This window comes from Trifolium pratense, linkage group LG4 (genome assembly GCF_020283565.1).
Source record: "Trifolium pratense cultivar HEN17-A07 linkage group LG4, ARS_RC_1.1, whole genome shotgun sequence".
Classification (NCBI taxonomy): Eukaryota; Viridiplantae; Streptophyta; class Magnoliopsida; order Fabales; family Fabaceae; genus Trifolium; species Trifolium pratense.
The window spans coordinates 56,416,487-56,429,456 of record NC_060062.1 but is presented as its reverse complement, the minus strand read 5'-3'; the positions used below and the strand labels follow the sequence as shown (position 1 = coordinate 56,429,456).

Below are 12,970 nucleotides of genomic sequence, written 5' to 3'. Positions count from 1 at the left end.
TGTTCGTCTTCATGAACGGCGTGTCCCTTGTACTTTGTTATGTCCACTTTGTGATCTTTGTAATGAAGATGATTGGCACATTTTATTTTCATGTACTGTTAGCGTGCAGGCAAGGCAAGCGGCTGACCTTGAACTCTCCATTTTAAACCGTATGCAACAAATGAGTTCTGCCAAAGATATCATTCTTTCCATTTGCGAAGGCGAGGACGCTGACACTGCTGGAAGGTTTGCGATGCTGTTATGGGTTCTTTGGAATAACAGAAATAATAAGGTTTGGAATGATTCACAGGAGACAGGGCGCAATCTTGGTCACCAATCACGACACTTATGGATGGACTGGTTTTCTATGCAGAGTTTTCAGCAGGGGAGTACACCTAATATGCAGCAGCAGCATGTTCTAACTTGGCAAAAACCTCCCACAGGCTGGTTCAAATGCAATAGTGATGCAGGTTTTCATAATGATTTGAATAAAACTAGTGATGGATGGTGCTTGCGTGATCATTCAGGCAACTTTGTGCAAGCAGGTACTAATTGGAGGGAAGGACAATGCTCAATTGTTGAAGGGGAATCACTAGCACTACTTGAAGCAATGAAGGCCATGGAGCATAGAAGGCTCACTCGTGTTATTTTTGAAACGGACTCCAAGAGTGTGATCGATGCTATTCATAATCTACACGTTGGTTCCTCGGAATTCAGTGCCACTATATGTAACATTAAACACATTATGTTGTTAAATCAAAACTTTGTGGTAAAGTTTGTTAAGCGACAAGCGAATATGGTTGCTCATACGCTTGCTAGGGCGGCCATTTCTTGGGCTAGTTGCACTATCTTTGATATGTTACCTCATTGTATTACTACTTTATTGCTTAATGAAATAATTTGAGTTGTTGGTTGTCAAAAAAAAAAAAACCGAACAAGCGTCGAGTAACTTCTATTCGAATCATATTGATTAAGCATCAAAAAGTTCAATTAACCATGGAAGAACAAGCGTCTATAACATAATTAATCTAAATCCGAATTTGATCAAACCTATAATTAAGCATCATAGACTTTATCAATTTCTACTCAACTAACCTAAACAAGCGATAAATCAGTTAAGCAAACTATCAATGAATTGCACAAAACGAAACTACATATGATTAAGCATCATAAGACAAATCGATTCGCACAAGAATTAATATGAAATTGATAAATAAAGAGATAAAACATAAAACAAATTTGACATTAAAATAGAACCTCAAGAATCCGTATAAAGTACCCTTCGTCAATGGATTGATCTAGAGTTTTAGTTCTCCATGACTGACAAGAATCAGCCTCTTTTCTATTTTTTTGCGTGAAGACTGAATATCTGAAACCCTAGCTGTGTTTTTGCTTAAGTACTCATAGAAAATTGGGCTTAAAAATCCACGGGTCGAAAAACATAAGTTTGACCCGAAATTACATTATTTTCATAAAGTCTGGAACATAAACGTAAATATTTGACTGCTTTGCGCTCCGAACTGGCTTCTGACCTCAACATGAAAGTTGTAGCTATTTCTCTTAGCTTTCTAACGCATATTCGCACACTTCAATCTGATACTCGTAGCTCAAGTTATGACCTGCGGACTGAGAGGGATCAACATGCAATTAAATCCGAAAATTAATCAAAGAAATACATTAGAGCTCAATTATGACCCAAAGTTTAGAAACATGGTAAAAAGTTAATATTAGGCTAGAAAAGCTTCCAATACGTCAAAGTACAAAGCCATAAAATATGTGCCAAAATGCACTGATCACACGCAAAAATATATCATTCGCGAAAACAGAGCGCATTGGATCTGGTATCCAATGTTGAAGCACTGGATGTCGTATCCAATGTTGAAGCATTCTATCCAACATCTTTCTTACATTCAACATCTAACTTGAATATTTGTTTTAGCAAAATGAGGCCAACATAAAACACCAACAAATTAACTTATAACTTATTAATTTTTATTCCAATTTTACCCATATCTTCTTACTTGAAAAAATTAAACCTATTGTTTTATGTCATTTCATATTTATATGCGACAATCGTTAAAGTTGATTATTATACAATTAAATTATATAACTTAAAATAATACACGTATAACCAAAGAGTTGAATACTATAAACTAATATTTGCACTAATATTTAAACTAATATGTATCGAGAGACTTACGGTCATTAATAATAAACTCTAAACTAATATTGGGTTGGTGCATTGGTATTGGCTTGGGACCTGGGAGTGTGCTCCTCTTGAGGTCTGAGGTTCGATTCTCTCTGGCGCCAATTTGGGTGGGCTAATTTAGCTTCTTCAAAAAAAACTCTAAGCTAATATTTACATTAATATTTGTACAAATATGTATACAAAATAATTTAAAATTATTTAAAAAATTATTATTATTATTTTTAAAAAATATTTGGGCTGGTCTGGTGTGGCTATAGCCACACCAAGCCTCACACAAGTTCGCCCCTGTCTCTCACTACTTAAGTAGCGAATTCAGGGGGGCAAAATCCAAAGAAAAAAAAAACAGTTTGCATCCTAGAATACGAGCTCGGTTCGCATCCTGGGTTGCGAACCTTATAAAATTTAATATTTTGTATCTCTCACATTTCCTTCGCCCCTGTTTTATAATCCTAAGGATGCGAACTTTTTGTTTTCTTTCCAGATTTTGCGACCCCAAATTATTTTTCTTCTTCCAGTTTTTGCTATTTATACACTTGCATCATACATTCTAAGGGGGTAGGATTGAAAGGTCGGGGAGACGCGTGTAAGACTCAGACGACGCGAAAAGAATGAATCTATTGCAAATAGTCAATTTTAAACTAACCAAATTGAAAATCTCAACGGAGTCCATGTACAACCCTAATGGAGTGGATGGAAGAGAAAATGAGTGTTAAGATTATCTTTATTTCTCGAAATAAATTGAGAGTCTTATTTGGAGAGAGAGAAATAAATAGAATTGAAAAAAAAAAATAGTACAAATGATAAAAAAATCTAACGCATTATTTATTTTTTTGTCCAAAAATAGAGCTTTTTATTTCTTTTAAAAATGGAGAGGATTTAAATTCCTATAACAAGTAAAAAAAAAAAAGAGATACGGTTATAGTGAGCTCTCGAAGTCCAATTTACCGGAATTTTCTTTCATAAAATATACTATAAGAAAGATAATAAATACATTTAAAAGGGAGTACTCATGGAAGTGTTAAGATTATATTCATTCTCTCAATGTGGGACATGTACCTAGCTATGTCTCAATGTGTGTTAAGAAAATAAACACTTCCATTTAAAAGGGAGTCCTCATGGAAGTGTTAAAGATTATTCATTCTCGCAGGTCACATGACACTGTTTTGTTTGTAAAATAATTGTTTTTGACGGTCAAAACAAAAATATACTCACATAAATACCAAAAAAAATATACTCACATATATATAGCATTCCCCTTTGTCAAAAAAATTAAAATTGAAGGCACTTCACGACAAAAAAATAAAAATAAAAATTTGAAGGGACTTTACAACAATAGTATTATTTATGTTAGGAACTTACTTGGAATATCCTCCATTGTTCATTATTATGCCATCCTGTTTGTCATTTCATAATTTTTCTTTTTTTTTTTTAAGGGTCATGGTAAACGGTATCCGAAACGCTTGTTAAACATATTAGAATAAGAAATTAATGATAAAATTAATGTTAAAAAGATAATTTTGATATTTTAAAGTATTAAATGCACATATATCAAGATAAAACTTGTATGTTTAACTAGATATCACAGTTTTGAATATTTTCCTTTCTTTAAAACATGAATTTTAAGTAGCCTGCGAGTGTTGGTCGACAGCAGGCCTCTCACAAGTTCTTCAGAATGCAGCATATCAGCACGAGACATTAGCAGACAAGGTGTTTGAAATGTGCAGAAATGAGGACAGTGCGACGGTAGGGAGAGTAGCATCGTTATTTTGGTGCATTTGCCATAATCGAAACGACAATATCTGGAATGACAATATTAAGACATCGAGCCAAGTTGGAAGAATGGCGTTCGCCGTTTGGAACGAGTGGTTTATTGTCCACCAGTTGCAGTGTCATAGTGTTCCTGTTGGGGATCTTATGCCCGTTCGGTGGGAGAAACCAGGAGCGAGTTGGATAAAATGTAATGTTGATGCAACATTTGTAGATGGATCTGGTGTGACTTCTATGGGCCTTAATTTTCGCAATACCAATGGGCAATTTGTGGTTGGTTTGACTCAATGGCAGCAACCTGTTTACTAAGTAGTGGAAGGTGAAGCATGGACTCTATTACATGCAATGAAAGAGGCTATTCATCGTGGATTTGAACAAGTTCAATTTGAAAGCGATTCAAAGTTGTTGGTTGACGCTATCCATTCGAGAAGACCGGACAATTCAGAGTTTAATTCAATTATTAATGACATTATTCTTCTTATGTCATCTTCTAATGTAAACTTTGAGGTTAAGTTTGTTAGGAGACAAGCGAATTTGATTGTTCATACTCTTGCTAGGGCGGCCAAAGTTTGAGCTAGTTTCCATAGATTTGAGATTATTCCTTTTATGTATTGAACATTTATTAGTTAATGATATGAATTAAGTTTGTTTGCTTCAAAAAAACATGAATTTTAAGTACTAAGTTGCAAATATTTCGATATAAATGTAATCTATCCACAAGACCACAACAATGCATTTAAACTTGATTACAACCAGTAGATCATTAGTTGACTACACTTTTTTTTCTTCTTGTGAAAGTCATACCTATTAGAGTTGATGGTAGGTTCATGCCATTATGGAGGAAGATTCAACAAAGATTGTGATGAAAACATAATTAAAAATGTTTTAACTTTTGAGTTTTTAACTGATGGCTTAGACCACCGATATATGGAAGGTATCACAACGAAATAAAATCTTTTTGAAAGGCAAAATAATTGATCTCATTGAGAAGGAAAAAATTTCGAGGGATTTGAATTATTTACCTTTGGGTGACTTTAGGCTAAAAAATGAGAGAGAATGTCGAAAAATGGGGAGAAATATGAGATTAATGAGATAGAAAGAAAGGTAGGTGACTTTTTCCTCTTTAAGGGTAGAGAATCCTTGTCCCCTTTGAGGAATTTGGATTCTCTAGCTTTGGGTGAATTTAGACTTATGAGAGAAAATGTGGAAACAATGCGTAGAAATATGAAGGGAAATATGAGAGAGAAGTAAGAAATGAGAGAGATAGAAAAAAGGTAGGTGACTTTTCCTCGTTAAAGGTTGAGAATCCTTGTCCATTTTGAGGGATTTAGATGCTCAACCTTTGGGTGACTTTAGTATGTGACTTTCCATGCTTGAAAGTTGAGAACTTTTTCCCGTTTTGAGGGATTTGAACCCTCTACCTTTGGGTGGCTTTAGTCTAATCGCCATACAAATCATATTGGCTTTAGGTTATCCTTTTTTCATTTAGGGTCCCTAGAAAAATAGTATTTTTTTTCAACAAAAAAATATTAACATATTACCAGAAAATGTCTGTAAATGAAGCAAACATCATCGAAAACTAGTGTAATGATAAGCATGAACATGTTGAAGCATAATGTGAGTCATAAACTCAGAACAAGAGGTAAACATCAATTTACAATAACACCAATAACATTGAAATTGGGACTTCAAGTAATATGTTTGTAAAATGAAACAATTACACACGTACAGATTCTAACTACATAAATTTTACTAATCACTGTTGACAGAAAAAGAAAGAATGCATGGTTCATTCATTCAGACCATATATGTCATCCCCACTTGCATGATATTGGTGTGAGGTACTTTCATATTTGCAGTACCTCCTCTGCAATTCTTTCTTAGAAATGCGTAAAAATAGTTTATCACCAATTTCTTAAAGAAAAAGGAGTTCTTCTTTGCTCTCACATCTCCATGTCCTAGTAAATAAGTGAATCCTGATTCCGTTGCTTCTCTAAGTGCCGCAAGTTCGTATTCAAGACCAGGATCTTCATCCGACGACATGTAACTAGACGGTAATAATGTTGAGGCCGCTTCATGAGAGGTAGAAGTTCCGATTCCTTCCAAATTCTGACCGTGTATTAGTGGAATCCTAAGCTCTTCCACTCCATTACCGGCAGCAAGATCAGAATTTCTCATATCCACCGAGATGCTGTCCAAATTGTCGGTTAAGTTACCCTCCAACTCCAATGCAGCTTCTAGTGCTTCCTTTCTCAAGAAATTCTCAAGACTTTCGATAAGAAGTTGCTCAAACGCATGGTGATCTTCCTTCCGAACATCTTTGTAACCGTACCTAGCAACACAGCGGAACATATGGTAATCTTTCGGACAAACCCTTCGGAAAAGAAATCTTTCTTCTTGAGGGACCACAGGAATCGGAACATATTTAATGCAGACAAAAACTACGGTAGAGTGAAGAGCTGGAAGGCTTAGAAGGAACTGAAGAAAAATGGAGGGAACACCTTGGACAAGTTCATTATATAGCAATCCTATTCCTGGAACTCTTACTGTTCCGAGATTGGAACCAAGATCAAGCATTAAGTCCATTGAAATTTTTTCTCTGACTTCCCTTCGGTACTTCAATACGCTCCCATAGTTCCATGTGTACATCACAGAGAGGAAAAAGGAAGCAAAGGCAAGTGGAAGCCAGCCACCCTCGAAAATTTTCGAAAGGACTGAAGACATGTAAATGACCTCTACAGAACCGAATACAAGTACGAAACAAAATGCTAAAAACAAGTTTGTCTGCCAAATTAAAAGCATTACTAGTGTCACCAAGGTGGTGCTAACCATCATCACACCGACTTCAGCAATTCCTGCAATGGAACAAATGAAATGAATAACTTATAAACTTTTGCAAGCATCCTAGTTGTAACCTTAGAACCATAAAAGAAAAGAAAAAGAATACTCGGTGAAAATTGAGGTGGGAGAAACTTTACCATATGCATTTGCAATATCAGTAGTGCTTCGGAAGATGGAAACGACAACTATGCACATGATCATTAGAAACCAATTAATAACGGGAATGTAAATTTGACCCATGAACTTTCTTGAAGTATGAATTATCTTGAGCCTAGGGAAGCATCCCAAAGCCATTGATTGCTTGACGCACGAAAATGTAGCAGATATCATTGCTTGGCTTGCAATCATAGCACCAAGTGTGGCTATAACGAACACTGGCCAGAAAAGGCTCGCTGTTTGACAAAAAGCACAAATAGAAGGATCCAAAATGATTAAAAGGCTCGCTGTTTGACAAAAAGCACAAATAGAAGGATCCAAAATGATTAATATACATAATCAATCAATCATAATCATCAGATCATTAAAAACATTTAACTTTAATCATAATTATTCTAATCTAAAGTCATACATACATATGATTAGTTGTGATTTGTTGGTGGTGTAAAACATTTTACACTGGTCGTGTATCAAAATTAAACTTATAGTTTTAAGGACTACGGTTTAAATGTTTATAAACACTATATCACCTGGAACAGATTTGTAGAAAACGCTCGAATAAGAAGTGGGGTTTTTCATAAGAAAAGCAGCTTGGCCCATATAAGCAAGGAGGAGACATGGAAATACCACACAGGTGAAGGCAATCTGTATAAGCAATTATACAAAAGATTTAAGAAAGTAAATTTAAATAATTCAAAAGAAGAACTTTTTAACACAAATTCAATGGTTTACTTTTCAAAAGAAACAATTTGAGGATTTACAAACCTGTATTGCCGGTACAGAAAAATGTCCAAGATCTGCAAACATTGCTTCTGCACCTGCAAGAGATTTACAAGCAAGTTAAGTAATTTTCCGATTCCATGTCCTAAAGAGTTGGTTCTACACATTATAAATATCTCATCTAGGTAGATAAGAATACATCAGTTATGTTCTGAATGATTGAAATAAGTTCCAGATAATGTAAATTTTTGATATTTTCAAAATCATGTAAATAGCTTCCTTAGGTTCTTGCAAGAAACAACAACCAACTGAGAAATGAAAATTATGATGCGAGCATCTTAAAAGGAAAAAATGTTCATCATCAATTCTAAACTTCAAAAGCTCACCTAAGATGAAAATGAAAAATATGATGAGAATAGCCAACACACAAACGGATTTTTAAAGAAGAAAATGTCATGTTCACAGGAATAGAAAGTAGACTATATTACTATGTTGACAACAAGAAATTAGAGTGCTTTCAGCTTGAAGCCATGGAAATGAGAAAGAGGTTTACCTGTAATGCAAAGAACACAACCACCAAGAGCTGACCATGCACTTTTGCCATTATTCTTGAAGAAATAATAGATATATGCTGGGTTGAGTGCTCTTACAACGGTAATATCGTATTTGAGTATATTATATATTCCAATAGAACCTAGAGAAAAGAACCATAAAGCAAGTACGGGGGCAAACATGAAACCCACTTTACCGGTACCAAATCGTTGAATGCTGAACAAAGCCACCAGGACTACAATAGATATACTAACTACTTCACCTGCAAGTAAAAACATGAATTACATATCTAAGTTTTGTTGGCAAAAGACGACGTTGGATTCCATAGTTCTGAACAAAAACTAAATATAAAAATTCTCACGAGCACCTAAATACAAATAGTTGATAGTTCAAATTAAACATTTAGAATGCAAAACTAACAGAGAAGCAAAATGTTGACTTCTCTTTCTGAAAGAGAAACAGGATGTTTTATAGTAGAGCGGCCACCAACCATAGTCGAACTACTATGTCGAAGTACATCAAGCTCTCAGTGGTAAGAGCCTTAGCCTTGCAACCTAAGGTACTGAGTTCAAATCCCTTCGGGGACGGTTGTAAAAGGGCAATTAGTACCACTTTATTAATTAATAAAAAAAAAAAACCCTACAAAACTGCAAGGTGAGGGATGCCTCTGACTTAACATATTTTCAGGTCATATTTCGTTCAATATAGAATCTTAACACACCGACATGAGCTCAAGACTGGATATCTAGAGTGTGACCCGATAGCAGGTGGTCTAACGGATCTTGATAGGCTATGATACCATATTATCTTGATAGATAAAACCGGCTTGTAGGTGAGGAATGCCTCCTACTTATCAATATATTTCCAAGCCATATCTCATCGGGTGGGGCTGTCAACATTATCAAAAGCCTGCAAGTTTGTTTCTCCATCGATATATGGACATGTTGATCATAAAGTTATCCCTTCCTTAAAAATGACAAGCAGCTACCATCATTTCTTATACATGGACATGTAGTATATCTATATCTTTTCTTCGTCCAAAAAAAATAGAAATTCTTAGAAAGAAAATAAAGTTGTACCTACCTGTTCCAAATCCATTTATTTGATCTTGTAGACCACTTATGGCAGACATCACTGCAACAAAGAAGCACCATGGTTATACTTAAAGTACACAAAAGCTATTTTTTTTCTTAACATAAGTCCTACTAATACAAAGAAGCAAATTTTCAAACCTTCAAGAAGTAGATGTTTGTTATTTGAAATCAATAGCAGAAGCAAAATGTGAATTGAACCAGTTCAACAGAGTCTAGTTCATACAAAAAACAACTGCAGCCCCGCAGAGGAGACATACTATTAGTTCTCATTGATACCTGGCGCTTCTAAAGAAGCACATGGATGCAACATAAAAATGGTAAATCAAATGTAAATCTACATATTTTGATAAGTTATCTTGTTTCAGTATATTGGATGACATTAGGATGGAAATCCACTCAATTCCTTGCAATATCATACAGTTAATAGATAGAGAATTGAAATCATAATTTCTGATTAGAACTCCAGAGACTAAAAAATCTGCAAAGTTACTTGATTTACATTAGTGCCAGTGAACTTACTATATATTATATTATCCAGTGTTGTCAATCTAGAATTGTGGGAAATAGTAGCGATTTGTAAAAAAATTCGTTATGCCATAGTTGCTATTTGACAACTCTTTATACTAAATAGTGGATCGCAGAACAGTAGCTATTTGTTCAAATTCTGCTATGTTGTAGCGCTACTATAGCCGCCACTAGACAACACTGATATGATCTAATAGATTTACTGTGAGCACTAAAGTTGGTATGATTAGTTTAGCTCATGTACGAATAGCATAGATCACATGACAAAACCAAAAACTTAAAACAGAATTTCATGTCAAAAAGTTACTTGCTTATATGCACCTGATATTGCTGGAGTTAGAATCCCGTCTCCAATAATCATGGAAGTTCCAATAAGAACCAACACTAACAACATGTTTTTCAAAAACGATGTCCTTTCCAAAGTCTCCTTTATTTTTAAAGCCCTTTCGAGTTCTGGAGTAGGAAGTTTGAGCCTATAACTAGAGATTTGTTCATCAGCTTGTTGGCGATTCGGAAGCAGATTCACATTTGCATACCTACAAATCAGCGAGTATAGTGCAAATGTTCCTCCTACAGTTGAGCAATTAACATATAAAAATCATGAATCGAAGTACATAATTCTGAGTGTGAAAGTGAATCTGTTACCTTCTCCATTATCATTAGCTTTGAGAACTATGAAAACATATTTTGCTAATGGAATAAGCGCTATCGTGTACATTATTAACGATAATGCCCCCAAGACATCGTCGTCTGATCCAATTGGAACCTTGCTGAAGACGTCAGCAAAAACATATAGAGGACTTGTTCCCATGTCACCATATACCACACCAAGAGTCTGAAATGCTAATGCAAGGGTAGGCCAGAGGGAATCGTCCTGATCCACATAAACACGAACGATTTTAAAGACTGAGATAGCACTATATATGCATTGTTAAATACAAGGTGAACTGGAATATAACACTGTTGAGTTTGAGTGACCATTGAAATTGGTGAAATTGCAATTCTCTTAGAACTACAAGAACAACCACGCCTTATTCCACTAGGTGAAGTTGGTTACACAGATCAAACAAAGCTGAAATTGGTGAAAATGAAATCAATGTAAACATGTGGATCATATCTTTATCCAAACCATTGTTTGCTCTCAACTAATTCAATAATTATAACCAATGTTGTCAAATACCGGTGATAACGACTCTATAACACTAATGTTTCACTATTAGGGGAATAGCTGCTGCTACTTCAGTTTCTACTAGCTGATGTAGCAGCAATAGCGAAATATGAGAATTTTAACTTAAGGTTTTCTAAAATAATAAAACTGAAGAATCTGCGTGTGTGCCTAATATATGACCTATTTTTATAATAGAAAAATTGAAGTGCCATGGACTATTACTCCTATACTCACCGCAATACATAAACCTTTCAACATGTAAGTTATGCTCTCCCTCCATTCCCAATTTTAATTTTATGCAGTGTGCCTTCTTTTATATATACTTGACTTATTTCAACCGTTATGCGACTCCTTTTATTTCTCCACAATGCTATCTGCTATTTCACATAGCAGAATATTCATTTGTTGTTTTTTTCTTAAAGAAGATAATGGCAAAACACACACACACCAAGTGCGCAGAAGAGGGGTATTGCAGTTACAAACCCACACCCCTACACATCAAATGCCCCTACAGTCTTTTACTATCTGAGCTGCACTTACAAGACCAAAATATGAATATATATTTTCTATCTCAAAGAGCCTAAAGGCAAAACTCACACACACACACACACACACACTACATACTGAGAGGATTTGGATCCTATCCCCTCGTACTCTCTCGTGTTCCTTTTATGTGTCTTTTCTCGCATCATTTTCATCTCTTTCATCATCACTTCTTTATTTAATATTTTTAATTTCTCTCTCCCCAACATATCAAATGTCTCAGCACCATTTAACCATTACTTATACTTACGGGACCAGCACAAGAATATTCTATGATACATAAAATGTTAAAACAAAATCTAGATTATTCAAAGCATGATTATAGGTTTATAGCCATTTTTTTTGTACTCAAGAAAGAAATTTTTTTATATAAAAACATACCTTGGAGTGTTGATTATGACTAGCAGCAATCTCCATAGCTTCAACATCAAAAGAATCAACCCTTTTAGGTTTCTTAACAAGCCTTCTCCTAATTGAACCATACCCTTCTCTACCATCACTTCCATTGCTCTTATTATTAGACCAAGGAGGATCTTCATCCCAATCAACTTCACTTCCATCAACCCACCTAGACTCACTACTTCCACCACTGCTACTCCCTAACAACCTCACACTGCTCTCTTCAATCCTATCCAACTTCATTTTTCCACAAAACTACCCACCCACAAGAAAAAAATGAAAAACCCAGTTGTGAAAATTGATTCAGCTAATGAAAGTATGAAACTTTATCAACAAGTTTTGATGATTTTTGAGATAAAATTTTATCCATTTTTCATTTTTTTTTTTGTTGCAAATTGGACCAATGGAGTTTGAAGTTGAGAAGATAGCTCAGTTTTGATGTCACGATTGCAACATTCCAAAAACCTGTTTTTTTCAAACACAGGGTACAATACAAATAAAATAGTAATATTTATAAAAAAATTGTAATAATGGAGGATAAAACAAGCATATATGATTTTTTTTTTCTGAAGAACTCTCTTTTTTTTACATAAAATAAAAATATATATTTTTACATTTAATTTTTGCATAAACTATATATTTTTTGCGCACATTCAAATAGGAGGCAAACTTTCTCTAAGAGTTTTAACACTTTTGCATATCCAAGTCAGAGTTGAACTCAAATTTTTTATTTTTATAATTGATCAAACTCAGAACCTTGATTAAATTAAAAGAGACTCGTCACGCCATTTCGTCTAATCGCTCTTGAGTAATATACTTTTAGTTTTTTTTTTTTTTTTCAATAGTAAAATGCAAGTTAAGAAACCAAAGTAAGAAAATGACAATTTACCAACAGCCATGGAGATGGAGCCACCATCAACAAGACTATTGAAGAGCAAAACAATTGCTGCTTGTGAGAATGTAGTGCTGCAAAAGTTAAGCTTGTAAAATCAACAACTCTATCACATGTAAACCATG

The 12,970-nt window shown here is 34.7% G+C and overlaps 1 protein-coding gene across 2 annotated transcripts; it reads right to left on the bottom strand.

Moving 5' to 3' along the window:
* Positions 1-5,540: 5,540 nt before the first annotated feature.
* Positions 5,541-12,462, bottom strand: LOC123920369 (putative potassium transporter 12). Of its 2 annotated transcripts, none has more exons than XM_045972645.1 (9): positions 11,936-12,462; positions 10,489-10,717; positions 10,165-10,413; positions 9,308-9,358; positions 8,226-8,486; positions 7,718-7,770; positions 7,483-7,597; positions 6,934-7,188; positions 5,541-6,810 (listed from the first exon to the last, which is right to left on the bottom strand). In XM_045972645.1, exons 1-9 carry the CDS (start codon positions 12,194-12,196, stop codon positions 5,753-5,755), a joined length of 2,532 nt encoding a protein of 843 aa, XP_045828601.1. In that variant the 5' UTR covers positions 12,197-12,462; the 3' UTR covers positions 5,541-5,752. The 2 variants fall into 2 exon arrangements, with proteins under 2 accessions (XP_045828601.1, XP_045828600.1); XM_045972644.1 differs by having other exon boundaries at positions 6,934-7,239; positions 11,936-12,422.
* Positions 12,463-12,970: the final 508 nt, after the last annotated feature.

What these genes read in the sequence shown, in the direction of transcription:
- LOC123920369 (XM_045972644.1), bottom strand. Translation starts at nt 12,196, where the DNA reads ATGAAGTTGGATAGGATTGAAGAGAGCAGTGTGAGGTTGTTAGGGAGT. An exon ending in GTCATAATCAACACTCCAAG is followed by an intron (nt 10,718 to 11,935) that starts GTATGTTTTTAT and finishes TATGTGGATCAG; the next exon opens with GACGATTCCCTCTGGCCTAC. An exon ending in TTTCTACAAATCTGTTCCAG is followed by an intron (nt 7,240 to 7,482) that starts GTGATATAGTGT and finishes TTTGTCAAACAG; the next exon opens with CGAGCCTTTTAATCATTTTG.